The sequence below is a fragment of the Plectropomus leopardus genome, chromosome 24, assembly GCF_026936395.1.
Source record: "Plectropomus leopardus strain MGB_pleo_1.0 chromosome 24, ASM2693639v1, whole genome shotgun sequence".
Taxonomy (NCBI): Eukaryota; Metazoa; Chordata; class Actinopteri; order Perciformes; family Serranidae; genus Plectropomus; species Plectropomus leopardus.
In genome coordinates this window covers 3,422,575-3,442,235 of record NC_142199.1, presented here as the reverse complement: position 1 = coordinate 3,442,235, position 19,661 = coordinate 3,422,575, and the positions used below count along the sequence as shown (strand labels likewise).

At 42.5% G+C, this 19,661-nt stretch overlaps 1 protein-coding gene across 2 annotated transcripts in view; it reads right to left on the bottom strand.

The window, feature by feature from the left end:
- Positions 1-17,981, bottom strand: part of mbd5 (methyl-CpG binding domain protein 5) — a 30,448-nt gene extending 12,467 nt beyond the window's left edge. The window contains exons 1-5 of one of the 2 annotated variants that reach the window (XM_042513054.2): positions 17,578-17,981; positions 8,787-9,392; positions 6,525-6,627; positions 3,237-3,408; positions 219-2,618 (exon numbers count right to left, since the gene is read on the bottom strand). In XM_042513054.2, coding sequence (XP_042368988.2) covers positions 219-2,618; positions 3,237-3,408; positions 6,525-6,627; positions 8,787-8,899 — 2,788 coding nt within the window. In that variant the 5' untranslated portion in view covers positions 8,900-9,392; positions 17,578-17,981. Of the gene's footprint in view, positions 1-218; positions 2,619-3,236; positions 3,409-6,524; positions 6,628-8,786; positions 9,393-17,479 lie in introns of both variants that reach the window. The other variant, XM_042513053.2, reaches the window with a different exon arrangement.
- Between the last annotated feature and the right edge of the window lie 1,680 nt (positions 17,982-19,661).

The window sequence follows — 19,661 nt, the reverse complement described above, 5'->3', positions numbered from 1 at the left end:
ATTATGTAAATGAATATAAATCTGTTTTGTGTACAAGTAATGCAGAGCTGAAAAGAAACATCTATTTGATAAAACAGTGTAATCAAAAGTAACTGTGATTGTTTTAAATCAACATTATGCTCACCTTAATATATAATGGCTCCGCTGTGTTATTTCAATAAGAATAAATGTTAAAAAATGTAGCAGCAGTTATACAAATTGTGGGTAAATTGTCTCACCTGTGTCAGAGATGGTCTGAGTACAGCTCCCATCACCGCCTCCGTGTGACATCACCACCATGGTAGTCCGACCCATACCGTGAAGGAGGTTCTGCTGCGAGGGGTGAGGGCCGGGATGGGACAGCGGCGGGGGATTAGCGTTGGGGCGTCCCAGCGGCATGCCGTCAGGACCTACCGGCCCGCCTCCAGGCGCCATGGGCCCACAGTTACTCATGGAGGAGGCCTGCATCTGGGCTATCATGTCCGGAAACTGGCCTGGACGAGAGCCCAGATGTCCTCCAGAAGCGTCCATGTTCTGGCAGTGCTGCATGGCATCTCCTGGACCCCGCAGCCTCTGTTGAGCGAGGAGGCTCTGCTGAGGGCCACCGGGGACCATACCTGTGCTGTCGTTGTAGTGCAGCGTTGCAGATCCTTGAGGCCCCGGGCCGGGGCTCAGACCTGGACGATGGCTGCTCCCAGTCATGTTGTGGGAGCTCTGGCAGCTCATGGACTGGAGGAGCTGGGCCATGGAGGTGTTTGGGGGAAGATTTCCGAGTCGGCCCACTTTTCTGAGCTGCTCCGTGGCGCTGGGCCCCGCCATGTGGGGCCCGCCTATGCCTCGTTTGTTAAGCATGCTGTAGACCATGTTGTTACTGTTGTCGTGGTTTACCGGAGCGCTGCCTGACGACTGCTTCCGTTTGCGCATGGGGTCCCTCTGCTGGGCCATGAGCTTGTCTCTAAGCGCCGCCCGGCCGCTTTGACCCTCCGGAGTGTTGAGCAGCATGGTGGAGTTTGGCGGGAGCATTGAGTTTAAAGTGCTGTGTCCCTCCATGCCTCGAGGGCCGCTCATAGAGCCAGGGTGCCCGCCGCCGCCTCCTCCGTTACCTCCACCACCTGCCCCCATGCCTGCCATACCACCACCACCGCCACCGCCGCCACCAGCAGCCATGCCAGCAGGGCTGTTGCCAGCAGCGCTGAGTTTGTTTTGATTTGCTAGCTGTGCTTTGGCTGCGGCTGACAAGAGACTGCTGGCGGGGAAGGAAGCGGCGTTCTGTTGGTTGAGAATCTGGTTGAGGGGCATCCCCAGGAGTCCTGGGTGGCCCTTCTGGGAAGCGCTGGGGGTTGCCATAGAGGAGGATGAGGAGGAGGAAGAGGTGGGTGAGTACATGGGGTTTGCGTGCTGCTGGATAGAGTTTCCCATCCCGGGCAGCAACTGGGAGTCTTTGTACTGGTGGTGAGGGTCAGTTTTGTTGGTGGAGGGGCTGGAGGGCATGGCTGGCCTGGGAGACCCCATGGCGGACCTGGGGGAGCGAGGGGGGACCTTCATGTTACCACACGGGGCCTGGTGCCCCGAGGGCATTGCAAAGTTCCCGTGGTCAGAGGAGGTGGAGGATGAGCGTGAGCGGTGAGGAGAGGCCTCCACTCTCCCGAGGGCAGGCCCCGCCATGTGGACAGGGGAGGTGACAGGGGAAGGGGACATGGAGGAAGCCGGTCCACCTTGTTGAGTCCTTTGAATGTGGCTGCCGTGCCCCACAGGCCCAGGCTTCACTGTGGGTAAAGGTAAGTTGCTTGGCAAGGGGACGATGGCAGGAGGGGGGATGTTTACATTCATCATTTGTACCTGAGAGTGGATGTTAGGCTGGAAGTTGGAGGGGGTCGGGGCGCTGGCGGGGGGCTGGCTGACTGGCTTGCTGGGGATGGGGTCAAGGATGCCTAATGGGTCTTTTTCGGAGGTCAACTGCCTTTTCTGAAGGGCACAGGATGGCGGTATGGATGGAGGAGGCGGTACGGGATGCACAGGGGGCTGTGTTTTATGGTGAAACGCTGCACGGGGCATATCCATACCAGGGGGGAAGTTCCCCCGAGGCATGTTCATGTTCATGACAGGGCTTTTGGCAGTGGCCGTGGGGGAGAGGGGCGTGCTAGTCCTCCCTGTCATGGCGCAGGATGGCTGGCCCGCGGGGGAGCCGTGGAGCATGACACTGGGTGGAGAGAGAGGCGTCCTAGTGTTCCCGTGGATGGAGCCAGGACTTCCTGGAAAACCACAAGGATTGGTCCTTGGAAAGCCGTCAGGGCTGCCCAGAGTGTCCGCACTGGGAGACTGTGAGCCGTCTCCGTACAGCTTTGCACCAGAGGGAGGTGGGCTCAGCATGCCTCCGTACCCGACCCGATAAGGGGATTTAGGGCCTGGCTCCCCACTGCCCAGCCTCTGCGGCCGCGAGTACCCAGAGTACAGCTCAGGCTGCTGGGCTCCACCCATCTCCTGGGGCGGATACAGCCTCTGCTGCTGCTGTCCAGCCGCTATCATCATCTTGAAGGGATTCTTGCAGTCTGGGCCGACAGCGTTGGGCAGGCCATCGTGGGGTTTAGTCCTTATTGCTCGTTGAGACGTGGAATGCGCAGCAACCACAGATGACGTACCTTAAAGACAAAAAAACAAAACATATTTGAGTTAAATCAATACAAACAATATGCAAACATGCAATATTCTATTTCCTAAATTGGAGAAAAAAATGGCAAAGCATTATTTTGTTGTGCTCTGCAGCAGTACAACTTTATTTATTAGGGCATGGAGAGAGGGGATGACCACTGATTGTGAAAAGAAAATTCAGACTCTCAAATGTTGTTATTGTTAAAAAAATTCTGCAAATGACGGAAAATATTCAGATAAGGCCACCTCTGCGCCACAGTGGCTTGCAAACCCTAAAAAAATTGACATTGCCAATTTAAAAAAACAAAAAACACTTTACCAAAAAATTCAGTTTTGGTGGGGATTTGTGTGATTTCTGAAAACAAAGGTCCATTGCTACACTGAAGTTTCAAGAGACTTTCCACCAATCTGGCTGTATATGTGGACTAAACTACCTGCCAAGTTTCACCAATATTTGGCTGGTCGCTGGTGTTTCTTTCAGCACAAACAAGTAACTACAGAGAAAAGCACCAGCAACCGGCCTACCTCTTTCTGTTTTTGTGTGTCAAGGCTGCCTTCAAACCGAAACATTGCTTTTCCAGGTTTTAAAGAACTGGATTTGCTCGTACCTCCCCCTGGACTGGTCAGCGTCAGAGGTGGGTGCGTCTCCATGCTCTTGTGCAGCGTGGCCACGGCCAGAAGCTTCCTCTTGTGAATGCAGAGTTTGGTGACGTCTTCATCTGCTTTCACGTCCTCCGCTGTCCTCTGCTTGACAGCTGCCCCTGGGTCGAAGTTGAACACCTGAGGAAAAAAGGATCGGTGAATTTAGATTCAGACATACTTTACTACACTTTCACTCGCTATGTCGCGGGACTGTTTACGGCACATGCAGACGGGAGACGCCGATGTTTTGAAGAGGCATGGCGGAGGCCGAGAGGACGTTTCTTACGAAAACTTCAGAAGTTTGGGAGCACTTCACATAATGCAAAACAAGGAAGTGTGTTAATGCCAAGTATGCAAAAGTGACGCGGCACGGTTTTTGGGACAATCACAATTTAATCCAGTGAATGAATTTGAGTCTAACAGTGAGCTTATTATTGCGGATTTGAGACTAATCAGAGGTGCCACAGGGATGCTGGGGGGTCCAGAACAAGGGGGTGTGGTTCATTTAGAGTCACCATGCTGCTCCGCTGTGCCATGTAAATGTGCAGCCGCCCACCCATGAATATTATGTAAATTACAGCCAGGTGTAGCAGCACGGTGTATTTTTCTTACACTTGTCTCTAAGTGCTGTGCAGACTGTTGATAAACTAACCTGCAAATAAAAATCAAAGACCAATGTGATCCAGAGCACCGAATCTTGGGATAATTAAGAATTTTATACATAATTAATATCTCAAGAATCCAAATGTTTGATTCTTTGTATAATTCTCTGTCCACAGAGGACAATTTAAAGCTGATGAAGCACCTTGTGCTGCATTCAGACGCCTTTAACAAGCATTTCAATCACTGAAAACCATAAACTATGTTAAGACTTGATCATACTATAATTAGGAAAGGAATAAAGTGGATATATTGTTATCCGTATGGGTTACTGTCCAAATATATCGACATATTGGAAATAATATTGCAAAAAAAAATCCAATATCGTGCAACTCTAGTTTAAGTCCAACTTTGGAGACCTGTTTCCGTGTCCTTTGTTTACGCTGTTGTTGTTTGTTGCCCCAAAAATGGGTGTGGTGTTAACAGACAACTCTTGACGATGTATTGCCTGCCGTTTTAATGTATCATCTTCAAAATTTGTTTCTTAATTCTGAAATAAAAGTCAATAAAAGCTCTGCTTCCACTAAAGGAAACAGTTTCCAGTTAACAAAAAATAAACAGGAGGTTTGCGCCGCCTCAACATGTGGTTATATTTCTGGGGAGGAGCACGTCACTCTGTGGCTCAGGGTATGAACCCAGCTTTAAGGTGCATGTGGAATAATGGAGGGAGGAGAATGTTTTGGGGGGGTTACATCTGCTTTATTAAAACATAAATAATAGAGCAGAGAAGTCAACATTTCCCCAGACGAGATGATATCAGCCTGATCCGACAGACGCGGTGTGTTGGGGACAAATTTAGCTTCAAGAAGGATAATCGGTCGGATTACCTCGTGTAATGTGATACAGCGGACGCCTCACGACTCCCTACATTTGTGGTTTGGTCCTTCAGCGTCAGTGGAAGAGGAAAGCCTCAATTTATTTCATACATGCTGAGCATATGGAGAGGTGGATTATGCTGCAGGAGAGGTTTCAGAGCTTTCTCTGGACATTTTTTATGCTCTTTCCCGCCGTGAAAACTGTTCACTTTTGGAATTCAATGCGACTGACATTAATTCAAGCTGACCACAGCCACCGAGCCCCGTGAAGGACGAAACTGCAAACATTTTACAGCCACCTCTCAAGCTGACAGGGGTGACTTTTTGATACTCAAAAGACCATTTCAACTAAAACAAAAGCATCACTTTTATAACGATAGCCTGTCACAAGTTGTTTTCACCTTGGTTTGACTGGTGTGAGACCATTTCCTGCTCACAGACGTGTTTACTCCGTCCTCATTCCTCCCTCCGTCTCTTTCCCTCGTTCCTCGCTGCCGTAACGAATGTCAAATAACTAATACGTCCTATCTTGAGGCGAAGACATGTCAAGAGCTGATTGTCTGCTCTGAATTAAAATATCACGTAGTTTGAAGAGGCATTTAGCTCACACTCAGTCTCAGTGACTCGCAGCAAAATCCGTAATAAGTGTTAAAGTTCACGTATCATAACAGCTGCTCCAGACTGCAGTCGACTATTACAAGCTATTACCAAATGCAACAAAAAGTTAAATGGAATTTAATTCTGGCAAAATAAATTTCATATAAAGGCCTAATCTCAAGGCCATGTTCATACCAAAGCCATGTTTCATGTGTGTTGTGGACTAGTTTTAATTGATATAATAATATAAAATCATTAATTCATCATGAAAATCAAGACTTTACAACATTACTTATCCATTACGTTAGCAGAAATAGGTTAAATCTAACTTTTAGAAATTAGATTTTAATTCAAAGAATTAATTTCAAGTGGGACTATAAAGGAAGAGCTCCGGTAAGTAGTATATATGTGGTCCTGGGCAGATGTAGGTTTTATGCAGGAATATTGTCATTAGAGTGAGCTGTATTAAATCTTCGAAACCTGAGCGAATTGACCTGATTTCTTTCAAAAATATGGAAAGAAGGCAATGACCAATTTAAGAATGAATGACCCAGAAATTAGGACTAATCTACGGTTTACTATCAGGCAAGCAAGAGTATAAATTAAGTATTGCGCTCGGTGGTAGGATTTTTAACACCAGAAATGTGGACTTTGATGCAGAATAGCTTGACTCTTTTTTGCAAAAAGAAAAGATGGATAACTGTAATCAGACCTCACTAATTGAAATTTTAGATTATTATGGCTTAATATTTATAATACTAAATGTAAGATATTTTAAACACATATTTCTCCAAACACCAGGCACGGGATCAGACACGTGATTCACCACAGAAAACCAAAATCCTGTTTGACGTCACCTACTGTTGCACACATGAAATCACACATGGTTCACATCTTTTCCTTTTTATTTTTACCTTCCAGAAAACAGCTCATGAAAAAAAAAACACAAAAACAATGGCCAAGAAATGCCAGCTGCTAATACAAGTGTAGGTTTGAATGCCGGTTTTTCATCCGCTGAAGGACCTTGTTTATCTGTAATTTTTGGACAACAGCATTTTAATGTCATTTGCAGATTAGGACTTCCATCTTAATCTCTAATTAGGATATCTTCTGGAGCACAGTGAAGGGGCAGCTGTGCCCACCTGCCCGCAGCGCTTTAAATGAATCAGGACAAAGAATTACCTTGTGGAGGATGAGTGGGCACTCCAGGCCGCATTTGCAGGTTCCATCTGTCAGCAGGTAGGTCTTCACCTGCTCCAAGCTGGACAGCACCGAGCCACTGGGACTGCACACACAAAACAACAACATTACTGAGGACAGAGCTCATATTCTCCTGCTATATTACATGCTGCAAATAAAATGGGTTTTTGATTATTTCTTTGACAAAAGTAACCAAAAGCTGAAAATATTTGGCATTTTAACTGAACATCTGTATGCAGAAATATTACAAGGTTTTATTTCTCCCACCACAATTTTATTCCTGACTCAGGAGATGAAAAGAAGCCACTGCACACTGAAGTGCTCCACTGACAGACATACAAAGGGTTTTTGGGTGGGTTAGCAGCTCCTTGAGGCAGGTTCTGCTGCAGGTTTTACAGGCTTGCAACCATGAAATCAAACAGTAAAATCCTCCCACTCCACAGTGCTTCACCACAGTGAATACCTCCATCCATATGAACTAAAAGCAATAATTTTCAGAACCTAAGAGTAAGGAGGAGCCTGTGCTCATGCTGTCAGGGTACTGGGATTTCTGACTTTGATACAAAACCTTGAAAAATATCAATTTTCAATACCACTTCTGATTCCACTGGTAAAAAAATTGACATTGATGGCACGGAAGTTTCTTTTTAATTGAAAGATAAATGTAACAAGTCTATAACTTGACAATGTCAACTTTTATTCTGTTGATTAGATTCAGAGACCAGCAAAATTAATGTAGTAAGCATTAACAATAAGAGAGAGCTTGAAAGCACAGCTTACACATACCGGTGTATGAGTACTAGATTGTACCATTGCAGCAAAAGGGTACCGTGATCTTTCTTTTTTTTCTTTTTTTTTTTTACACCCAATTCTGGACTTTAAACATGGAAAATTAAGGACTAAAAATAAACATTAGGATGCCATCAAGAGGTCACAGCTGCAGTAAAGCCACAAGAACTGAGAGGGAGACTTGTGCCCAAAGACGTTGGAGAGAATCCGAAAAATACATCCAGCAAGACATTTCAAACTCACCACCAATGAAAGAAGAATAGTATGTGCCATTGGCTGATCCTATAAAAGGCTGATAAGTTGACTAAACAGCCAGTAAGTGAATCAACAGTCACATCTGCTGTGAGAGTATCTACAGTGAGGATCTACAGCTGCACATCCCTGCAGCTGACGCACACTTTAAATGCACAAGAACAGGAGCAAATACAAGTGTGCGGTGACAGTATCAGGCCACGGTCACAGAAGTAGACAGGATTCTTTCCAACACCCAAAATAAACCTGACACCAGCCAACTGCTTTAGTTCATTGTGGCTGGTAAACACACGTGCTGGTGTTCGTGTGCCGGGAAGGACACCAACTTCCAGTCGACATAGCACGGAGGCTGGTGAAGGATCCAACTCATTAGTCTGGGTCCCTGTTGCACGAATGGCTGGTTTCCTAAAGGAGGTGTTGTGAAATCAAAATTTACCGGAATATGGTCTGATTTTCCTGTCCGAGAAAATGTGTGTGCTGCAGTTTACCTGTATCGAGGGATCGCATATTGCAACGTTAACGGCAGCCTCCCAAAGAACAATATGTTCTAGAGATTTTTACAGTTACTAGATGCCAAACACAGCAGCTTCACTGGAGTGAGTTCGGGGAATAAGTACGACTCCACATGAAAAGCTACACCATCAAAAAGTCGCCATGTTTCTGTTTGCCTCCTGCAGAGTCAATCAATTAGAGGACCAAACATGGATGTAAACAAACCTGTTGGGTGCTCTTTGATTTGGAGGGACAGACAACCAAGCATGATGTTTACTATACTTATAGAGCTGCAACAAACGGTCAATAAATCAATTCCTAAATCAAAGGAAAATTAATTTGCAATGATTTCATCATCCAATAATTATTTTAGTCATTTTTAAGTAAAAAAGCCAACCAATTGCTGGTGTCATGCTTCTTAAATGTAAGAATATGATGCGTTTCTTTATCAAACATGATAATAAACTAAATATATTTGAATTTTTTGAACTGTATAACATTTGTCGACCAAATAATTAAATCAACAACTTGATAAAGGAATGGGATGATTAATTGTTGATGAAAGCCATTTTTAGTTGCAACCATATAAAATATGGTAAGCTATTGATCAAACTGTTTGTAATATAAATGCAAAGAAAGTGCCTTGCTCAATGGCAACTCAAGGGTAGTTATGCAACCTCAAAAATCCCACCTGCGTGTTCTTTTTCTTACCTTATATATATGACCCCGCCGCCGTGCTCCGCCTTGCGCTGCCAGCCAATGGGGACCTGGACAGGGACGGCCTGCCTCTCATCTCCCGCCTCACAGTCCTTTCCGCCATTCATTGCTCCGCTGGTTTTACGCTCGACACCTCAGAGGTATATATATCAGACATCAACCAGCGTCTTCGCAATGCACGTCATGTTCGTCTTCCAAAGCCGTGGTGGAGGAGGTGGTGGGAGGGTCGTGGAGGAGGGAGGAGCTGCAGGATTAAGCTTCAACGTGGGACTCTGCTCTCAGGTGGAGCTGACGGGGCGGTGGGTGGGTGGGTGGTCGGGTAGGGTGAGGCGAGCTCACAGCGGACCCTACCCTTTCAGCTGCTTCATGGCTACGGTGCTGAATGCTGCGTGGACTTCCATTACTGCATCTTGTCATTCAGAGCCATCCGACTCGGGAAGATGCTGGCTGAATGAGTGGGGGTCCGGAGTGGCTGTGCTTTCACAGGAAAGTCTCTTATTATTAGTTTTTTACCATTTGTCTTTTGCCGCCCAGGAAAAGTAGAGTGTGTTCAACATATTGGTTCCCAAACGCAGTTGGGTAGTGGTATTCCCATGGTTCCTGTTAGGGCAGAGCAGAAGAGAAATGAATTAATGGTCAATGCCATCCATTTGTTTGCATGAGTGAAAGTCCATAATTCAATTTGCTCTAGGAATGGAAGAAATTAATGACATAAAAGCCTTGTCAAGTTATGACAACAGCTTTAATCTGACATTTCTTTTGTCATATTGAAAGGCAAAATGCTAAATTAACGTTGGAAATGTTACTTTTAAAGCTGGAGTAGGTAGTTTTATTCAGTGTCATTGGCAAAACTCCCACAACAAACTTTAAGCGTATTGTAATTCAAGAGGCTGGAGATAAAACTAGACTTCTGCACTTCCTCTTGGCTCTGATTTTAAAAAATCTAGCCCATGACAGGAGACATGGGCCAATCACAGGTCATTTCATGGAGAGGGCGTTTCTACCGGCTGTTTTACAAACGCAGATGCACGTCCCTGAAAGCAAATGACCTGCCTACAATGCAAAACAATTGGCAAGTTTGCAGGTTGATAGACCAATTCCGATACCACGTGTTTTACAACAAACAAGAATATTTTAACACCAGGATAAAACTGCGGTTTTCACAGAAATCAGAAAAAACACCAAAAATCGAACCTGTTCTGAAAAAAATGACAGATGAAAGTTTCGGAGTCAGTGTGCAAACATGATTGACACAACTTGAGATAAAATGAAACAAAATAATTATAGTTATGATGCCTTTCACAGTTGTAAAAACCTGTGTGATAGCATTAGAAACTGTTGTGCAGTGTTTTGGAGTTTAATAATCCTTCAAATTCACAGATCTGTTACTCATACTGGATCATATTTCATGTCGTATAGCAGCGCCTGGAGCAACACACCCCCACCAACGCAGCTCTTTAAGTTGTTTGAACGCAGGGCTGTTTTCGGTCTGAACGCCTGCTTGGGAATACGTTCAATGGGCTGCTTTCAGAGCGCAGCATTTTACAATGAAACATAAGATCAGGCTTTATATAGCCCACAGTGATCAATTAAAGAAGCGTCTAAATACTGATCTGGAAATCACTGCACGCAGCATTAAACATGCTTCTCATCTCACGGTGCAAATATTGCGAGAAAAAATGTATTTTGTATTTTACGCAGCGATGTTGGCAGCACTCTCAGACATTTCAAACACTGGTAGACGCTCATCAAAGCTGGTAAATCGGGCTGAACTGGGTACGTGAGTGATGGCGCTCCATGCAAAGCCTCCTCTCAGCCGCCGGTGCTGCTGACTCATAACTGCCCTGTGAGCTGCTGAGACCGAACCCAGTGACACCACCACAGAGGAAGAGAGGGAGGCGAGGAGGGGCGCTACTCGTGGCACAGTAAAAATGAGGCAGCAGTTAAACGTATGCTGTTTATCTGGAAACGCGCTGCAGCAACAGTCGCACCTCATCATCTCAGGAGAGGTGCGTAGTGTCCTATCAGTGCAACCACCACATCGTTAAAATATCATTTCCCATAGCTGCGTGTTTGGAAAATGCAGAGGTTACAGAGAAATTTATGTTGTTGCATTCACATTCGAAGAAAAACAAATTATTTTCCAACAAGAGCTTAATGCAGACTTGTTATTTGACGTGTTTAACCTCTATTTTTAAGGTTTTTTGTTTGCTCAAACCAGAAAGAGCTAGACGAGCAACAAAAGTCCTGGATCAGATTCAAACCAAAGACATTTTGATTAAAAATCACACAGGTGCCATGGCCAAATGTTTTCATCTTAACCTCTGGCAAAGCAACATAATATAAATCTGCCACCTTGCTAATGTGAAAGCACAAATCTAAACCTGAGCTTTCACCATTTTACTGCCCATCTCTCCCCACCATTTCCTGCCTCTCACGAATGTCCAAATTGCATATTCTACCTGCTAATCTGTAACCTTTTACTGCAGGCTGATCTTTTTTTTCAAGATTATGTTTTTGGCCTTTTCACATTGATTGTTCACAGAAACCGGAGAGAGGCAGACAGCAGAGAGGAGCTTGAACTCAGGACAGTCGGTGCAGAAAAGCCAAACAGAAACGCAGCGTGAATTTAATTATTATGGCACTGGAAACATCTTAATGTGGATTTTTTTTATTTAAGCGTGGCACTCGGCTTTTGTGTGGTTGCAGCAATGACGGTGGACTAGCTAAAACTTTGCAAAACAGCTTTGGAGCACATAGCTGCGGTAGCTGGGCCGTTGTTGGGGCAAAACTGGAACTACAGCGGCTACTGATGTACGACATGAGGGACGCAAGAACGGTGATTCAAATCTATAAACGGGACTTCATTTGGCAAGATGAACAAAAGCCAATATATTTCAGAATCATCAGAATACAAGGCATCAAATGTCATGCACAAGTGTGTGTGTTAAACGTGTAAATGGTGTCAGCAATATATAACGTAACCGTTAGGGCCTGCTTTAATATTACACACACTAGTATCACTCTGAGCACAAAATGCGCTTTTCAAAATCAAGCTTTAAAAAAATATTATACATTAAAATGATTTTCTATTTTTTACTTTTTTCTTTTTTTTTAAATTGAGCACAAAAATGGGATTTTTTTTCTACTTTTGGTTTTATCTTGAAAAACAAATGAACGAATGATACACAGATTTAACATGTCAGACGGGCGAGATTTGCTTCAGCTGACTACAGCCCTAGTATCAAGGTTGATGAGCACACATTGCACCTAAAATAACAAAACGTGGATCGTGTACGTAACATGAAAAGACGGCAAAACAGCGCTTAGACGAGAAACCATAATGTCAAGACGCTCTGCAATAACTGCTGGAATAAAAAAATTGTGTGGCTGCATCAAGAAGCAGTGAAAAATAAATCTGCACTGGACCCTAAATTAAATCATGCAATATGGTATTCCCCCGTGTCCTCATTTTGTCCTTATTGTGTGCTGCTGTTGTCATTATTTCTTTTGCCATCTCAAATGATGTCGGAGAGGAACGCCCTTAATAAATGACAAGGATAGTAACATGAAGCCTGACGTCACTGCAGAGTCACTGGGGTCTGCAATTTCAGACAAGACTGCCAAAATAGTGCGTGAGTCATAAATTTCAAGGTAAATCTGACCTATTAGAAAAGGTTAAAGATGAAAAGTGAATCAAAATCAAAAGTATTTCCCAATTTCCTTCCCAGCATAACACTGAGGACAAGACGCAGCTCCATAGGAAACATATTTTGGGGGAGAAAAACAAGCCTTGCATGTGAATTCTTCACAGTCTGGACTCAATCCAGCTGCAAACTTCATACACACTGTTTTGCGACAAAAGTTAATGCAGAAAAAAAGACATAAATACAGCCGCCAGAGATTTGCAGCAATGCAGTCTCAGAGAGGAAGAAAGAAAATGTTTAAGATAAGAAATCGCATCAAAATGACAAGTGGAACTGCAGCCAAAGGTCTTGAGTAACTGAATTTGCAGTCCATTAAGGATGGCAGCTTATGTAAATGAAAATGTTCTCTCTCAATGTCCAAATTTTAGATAATATCAGAGAAAGTCGACATCTCGTTGCATGGTCAAGAAGTAGGTTTCTTTCTCTGCATCCTAACAGCTCTCTACTCATTGTCGTGATCATGGGATTTTAAATCATGTCTAATTGTTCTGACTCATCCTGACCAGAACACAAAAACTTTTATCTGCAAGTCGACTTGTGTAGCAGCTGGTAAACTTTACCCACTGACTCGTGAGTCATGATCTTAAAATGCTGACTGGAGAACCCAAAAGTTTACTAGCACTTGGACCGTAGTAACACCTAAAAGTGCCAAATGAGTACAGCAACTCAGAGGCATTTCAGTGAGAGGATAGCCTTCAAAATAATATGTAAAATTAAAGGAACATACGGGGTTCCCACACATTTTCATGGGCTAAAATTCAAATCTTTTTCATGACTTTTCGAGGACACACAATAAAAATAAATGCTTTCTCTTGCCAAAATTGCCTGGAGTTTTTTTTAAATACCAGATTGACACTCAAACATAATTTCAGCTAGCTTGCATACACAAACGCAGGGAGAAAATGATGAAACATACAAGATGGTAAAAAAAACAGTCACACATTGACGCATGTTAGTTATGTTTCGTCGAAAGCTACAGAAAATAAATTTGCTGTTATGTTACATTACGGGGAAGGTTGTCCACTTGAACAATTTGATTACACACACCAAAATTTCATTATCTTTCCTAAACCTTCACAGATTTATTTTTTTTTTATTTTTTACCATTTCTATGTCTTTTTCAGGCCTGGAGAATGTAACTGTGATATTTTATGAATTTTCCACGCTTTCTATCACTCTCAGAACCCAGAAGCTATTCTCAGTTTAAAAATAGATAAAAATATGTTTACCATGAATGCGCCTTGCAGCAGTCCTGCATTAATGTAATTTTAGGTTAGTTTAACCAGAATCTAACAGATCATTTATGATCAGACTTTTGCGTGTGCTTATATATATGGTTATTTATTTTACTCTTGATTTTTATCTGCTAATATGAGCTTTATTTTCTCATCCACATTTTACTTATTAAATTGTATTTTTGAACTTTCACTCTCATATGTTCTTGTACGCAGTGCTATTTTATTATTTGTGCTTTAACATGCTTAATGTTCTTAATGTAATTTATGTCATACAGGGGCAGGAGAGGGGCTACATGGGTTTTTGACATATTTTATTCTGTGAACCTTTTTATCTGGGAAGCACCTTGTGCTTCAGCTTGAAAAGTGCTAAATAAATAAAGATTATTATTATTATTACATAATTCTTATTTGTTGGACTACTTTACAGTGGTAAATTAGAGGATTGTCAGCTTAAGGTGAACAGCGTTTAAAGGTGCAGCATGGAGGATTTAGGGAGATACGTTGGCAGAAATTGAATATAAAATAATAAGTATGCTTTCTTTAGTTTTGAATCAGCTGAAAATAAGACTTGTAATGGTTTTGTTTCTTCAGAATGAGCTGTTTATATCTACATGGGTTCCTTGTTTATGGAGATGTTCACTGCCATGTTTCTACAGTGGCCCAAAACGGACAAAATAAACACTGGCTCTGCACATTTCGTTGTCGCAAAAACACTCTTTTGCAACATGAAACTGCTTTATTTTGTGTTTTTACAAGTTTAAATCACTGGGTCTGTTTGTATTTGAAGAGGAAGAGACCTCTGCAGATAATTCATCTTCGTGTAACACCTCCTGAACAATGAACACAATGCAATGCTCACCTCTAGATGCCACTAAATCTCCCTAAATCTTACGCACCGAACCTTTAAGAGGTTTACCATGTAGTACACTCTATTTATGGTTGACTACTTTATGTTTTTGGCCAAAAACATCCCTTCCAACTTCTGTGCAAGACATTTTTGTAACATTTATATCTGCATCTGTTCTCTTCAAATATTAAAATATCCATTTAGTGCCAAAAGAAAAGAGTCATATGTAGTCAAATAAAGTAATGCAGGTTACTTAGAGGAAGTTTATCATGTAGTATAATGCATGTAAGGTTGACTAAGGTGCATTTATGGCCACAAATATCCCTGCCCACGTCTGTGCTGGACATTTTTTGGATTAATATCTGCATTTTACAGTTCACTTCCAATTTCTGAAAATCATTTAGTGCCAAGAGAAAATTGTGTGTCATACGTTGTTAAATAACACAACACAGGTAAATTATTCTCTCTTATTATTATTCTCTTTTGACTGTTTAGGATGTTTATTGTGTACTACAAATATCTTAAAATGCGTAATGCAAAAAGAACAGGGTGTGTCATGTTTTCAATAAGGCAAAGCAGGTTAATTATATGTCATTTTGAACGTTAAGGAAGATAACATGTAGCATGCTCTATATAAGGTTGACTAGGGCATGTTTATGGTCACAAATGTCCCTGCCCACTACTGTGCATGATATTTTTGGTGCATTTATGTCTGCATTTTGCTGGTCACTTTATATCACTAAAAAGGCAATAAATGCCAAGAGAACGGGGTTTGTAATATGTTGTCACATAAAGCAACGCAGGTCAATTTTATGTAATATCTAATGTTTAGTAGATTTATCATGTAGTACAATCTATAAAAGGTTGACTTAAAATGTCTTGCCCATTTCTGCACAGGACATTTTTGGTGCATTTACATCTGCATTTTGCTGTCCACCTCAAATATCTAAAGATGAATTTAGTGCTAAAAGAACAGGGTCTGTCATATGTTGTCAAATTAAGCAGCGCAGTTAAATTATGACATTTTGGATGTTCGTCAAGTTCAAACTGTAGTACGCTCTCAGAAAAGTCGACAAGGGAGCATTTATGGTTACAAATGTCCCTGCTTACTACTGTGCAATACATTTTAGGTGCATTTGTAACTGCATTTAGAGCGACGTAAATATGCTTGTAATATAACAATACAGCCATACAACAGGGTCTGCCATGTGTCAAATAAAGCAACACAGGTAAATTAGAGGATCGTCATGATTTTGTAGGTTATCTGAAATGTTTAGAAAGTTAATTAAGTAGTACGCTCTGTATAAGGTTAACATGGGCACATATTGGTAAAAAATGTCCCTTGCCACTTCTTTGCAGAACATTTTTTGTGCATTTATATCTGCTTTTTGCTGTCCACTTTAAATATCAAACAATGCATTTTGTGCCAATAAAAAGAAGGTCTGTCATTTGTTGTTAAATAAAGCAATGCAGGTCAACTAGAGGATTATGGTGGTATTATTTGTAGCTCTGAACGTTTAGAAAGTTTATCATGGAGTATGCTCTACGTGAAGCTGACGAGGACACGTTTGTGGTCACAAATGTACCGGCCTACTTCTGTGCAGGACATTTTTGTACATTTAGAGATTCAAATATCTAGAGGTGCATTTAATGCAAATGAGCAAGGTCTGTCATATATTGTCAAATAACTCAGTAAAGGTAAATTAGAGGATTACAGTGGTATTGTGCGTTACATTTTGAGAGTTTATCAAACAGTATGCTCTATTTAAGGTTAACTAGACACTCCAGGGCACATTTATGGTCACAAATGTCCCTGCTCAGAAGTGGGCAGGGACACCTGTGATGCATTTTTTGGTGCATTTATGTCTGCATTTTGCTGTCCACTTCAAACGTCTAAAAATGCATTTAGTGCAAAGAGAACAGGGACTGTCATATGTTGTCAAATAAAGCAAGAGTGAAGAAAAGATAGCTGCACAAAGCATGCACTGTTTATGTGCTATAACACTGGACATGATACACAAAAAGGACAAACTGTGCAAGACTAATACGTTACAGCGGCAAGTCCTGCTCTCCTCTCACTGCTCTTTCGAGACTAGATTAAATCCATTAATTCTCCACCTAGCATTTAAATCTTGCTGTAACCCCATGGAGGTGGCTAAAGGCTAGCTTTGGGGGTAAATTAACCATCATGCCCTGCAGCAGCCTTCAAAGTTGACAGCTGCACAAGTTGGCTGGCTACATGACAAGACTTTTCCCCCAAAACTGGAGGACATGACAACCGCTTGTGTACATTACCAAAGCAACCATAGGTGTTAGATAATAGCCAATTAGCTTAGCCAGATCAACTGTACCACTTTATTATCGTTTAGGCGACACAAGTGTGCCGTTAAATGTTTAGATGACACATGAAGATAACGCTAAAGAGTCGGCGGGCCTCGGCGTCAAAAAGTGACCGTGTCAACAAGCGGAATCGGTGCTGTCTGACTGTGCTTTTTGATGCATTGGACACTAGCTGTGGGGTTAGCATGCCAAGCGTCAGCTGTCTAGCTACCGTTAGCCTGCTAGCTTGTTGTAACGAAAATGAATTAGCGGGCGAGCTGGGCTACGCTAATAACATTTCAGCATTTAATTCGCGAACCGAAACCAGTATCGAGCTCGTTGAGAGCCCGCAACCTAGATTCAGACTCCGAAATGTCGAAGTAAAAAGGCAGCAAGGCCCGCGTTAGGGTTTCGGGCCAAGCAAGGCCAGGGCCAGGCCGAGTTAGCACGGGTTAGCTTAGCATGCTAACTAACAGCCGTTGCGTTTGCAGAGAGAGCGAAGAAGAAGAAGAGACGCTTTTCAGGCACAAACGTCTCTGTCTGCGACAAACCAAACCGAAAACAGCTCGTTCTTACCCGGGCATCCCGGTGAGTGCACGCCGGAGCTGAAACAGTGAAACAGGCGAGCAGCGGTGCGTTTCTGACCTTAATAAAAATAAGAATAAGAAGCATACCCATTAGTTCTCTGCCTCTGCTGGATCTCCTACACTGGGATATTGGAAATGATGGAGAGCCGCACTGCGCATGCGCCACCAGCAGGAGCAGCCAGCAGATGGGAGAGGTGATGCACGTTACCCCCCAGACCCTGGAGACGTCCTAAAATCCTGGAAACATCCTAAAATCCTGGAAATGTCCAAAAATCCAAGAGAAAATCTTAAAAATAATCAAAAATCCTAGGAATGTCTTAAAATCCTTGAAAGATCCTCAAACCCTGGAAACATCCTTGAATCCTAGGAACACCATAACATCCTGGAAATGTCCTGAAATCCTAGAAACAAATTAACATCCTGGAAATGTCCTGAAATCCTGGAAACATATTAACATCCTGGAAATGTCCTAAAATCCCAGAAACATTCTAAAATCTTAAAAAAAATCTAAAATCCTAGGAATGTCTTAAAATCCTTGAAAGATCCTCAAACCCTGGAAACATCCTTAAATCCTAGGAACACCGTAACATCCTGGAAATGTCCTGAAATCCTAGAAACAAATTAACATCCTGGAAATGTCCTGAAATCCTAGAAACATATTAACATCCTGGAAATGTCCTAAAATCCTGGAAACATATTAACATCCTGGAAATGTCCTAAAATCCCAGAAACATTCTAAAATCTTAATTTAAGTAATCTAAAATCCTAGAAACACCCTAAAATCCTAAAAATCTAAAATCCTGGAAATGTCTAAAAATCCTGGAAACATCCTAAAATCATAAAAATGTGCTCAAATCCTAGATCCCGAGATCCTGGATATGATCCAAAACCCCAAACCCTAGAAATGTCTTAAAATCCAATAAATGTCCTGAAATCCAATGAATGTCCTAAAATCTTTGAGATGTCCCAAAATCCTAGAGATGTTCAAAAATTCTGAAAACATCAGAAAATCCTAAAAACATCCTAAAATCCTAAAAACATCCTAAAATCCTAAAAATGTCCCAAAATCTTTGAAATGCCCTAAAATCCAAGAAACAACCGAAAATACAAGAAATGTCCTTAAATCCTGGAAATGTCTTAAAATCCAAGAAATGTCCTAAAATTCAAGAAATATGCTAAAATCCTGGAATATTCCAAAAATCCTGAAAAAAGTCCTAAATTTCTAAAAAAAATATCCTTAAATCTGAGGAATGCAAAATGACATGAGGGAAGAGGCCAGTCCCAGCAGACCCATACGTTTCAAGGATTTCAGGACATTTCAAGGATTTTTCACATTTCTGGGATTTCAGGAAATTTTTTTTTTTTATAATGTTTAAAGGATTTTCGCATGTTCCTAAGATTTTATGACCTCGGAGGTCACTTTTTGTGATAAAGGAGCTTGATTTTGATGCAGTTTTATGAAAATGAGAATAAGAAGTCTCCCCATTAGTTCTCTGCCTCTGCTGGTTCTGCTTCACTGGGATACTGGAAACGATGGAGAGCCGCTCTGCGCAGGCGCAGCCGGCAGGAGCAGCCGGCAGGAGCAGCCGGCAAGAGCAGCCGGCAGGAGCAGCCGGCAGATGGGAGAGGTGATGCACGTTACCCCCAGAGCTCAGACACAGGAGCTGCACGGCAAAAGTCGGGAATGAAATTGTGAAATGAAAGCAGAACAACTGGGTGTGTGGGTGGGGTGACTCACACAGAGTTGTAGTTATCAAAAAGGCTCCCACAGAGGGGTCTGAGGGCCTCCAGGGGCCCCGAGCTTCAGCAAAAATAAAGAAAAGTTCATGTATCTTTACAATTCTCTTTATTGACTTAAATGTGGTGACAGAATATCAGATAACGACCTCTCTGATTATCAGGTTGCAGCTTTTTTTTCTGATGAGGGATGTCTATGGGCAGATTATGACATAATGGGCCCCCTGGCACAGACCGGGCCCCAACCAGAGGGCCCCAACCAGAGGGCCCCACCAGTTTTCCTACGGGAGCAAGACACAGACTTTGTGGTGGTTTTGCATCTTTTGAAGAGTTTTTTTTTGTCTCATTGTGGTTGTTTTTTTCTGTTCTTTTTAGCATTTTTGTGGTTATTTTGTTTGCAACCTCTCCCGAACGTCTCATGCCAACTTCATCTT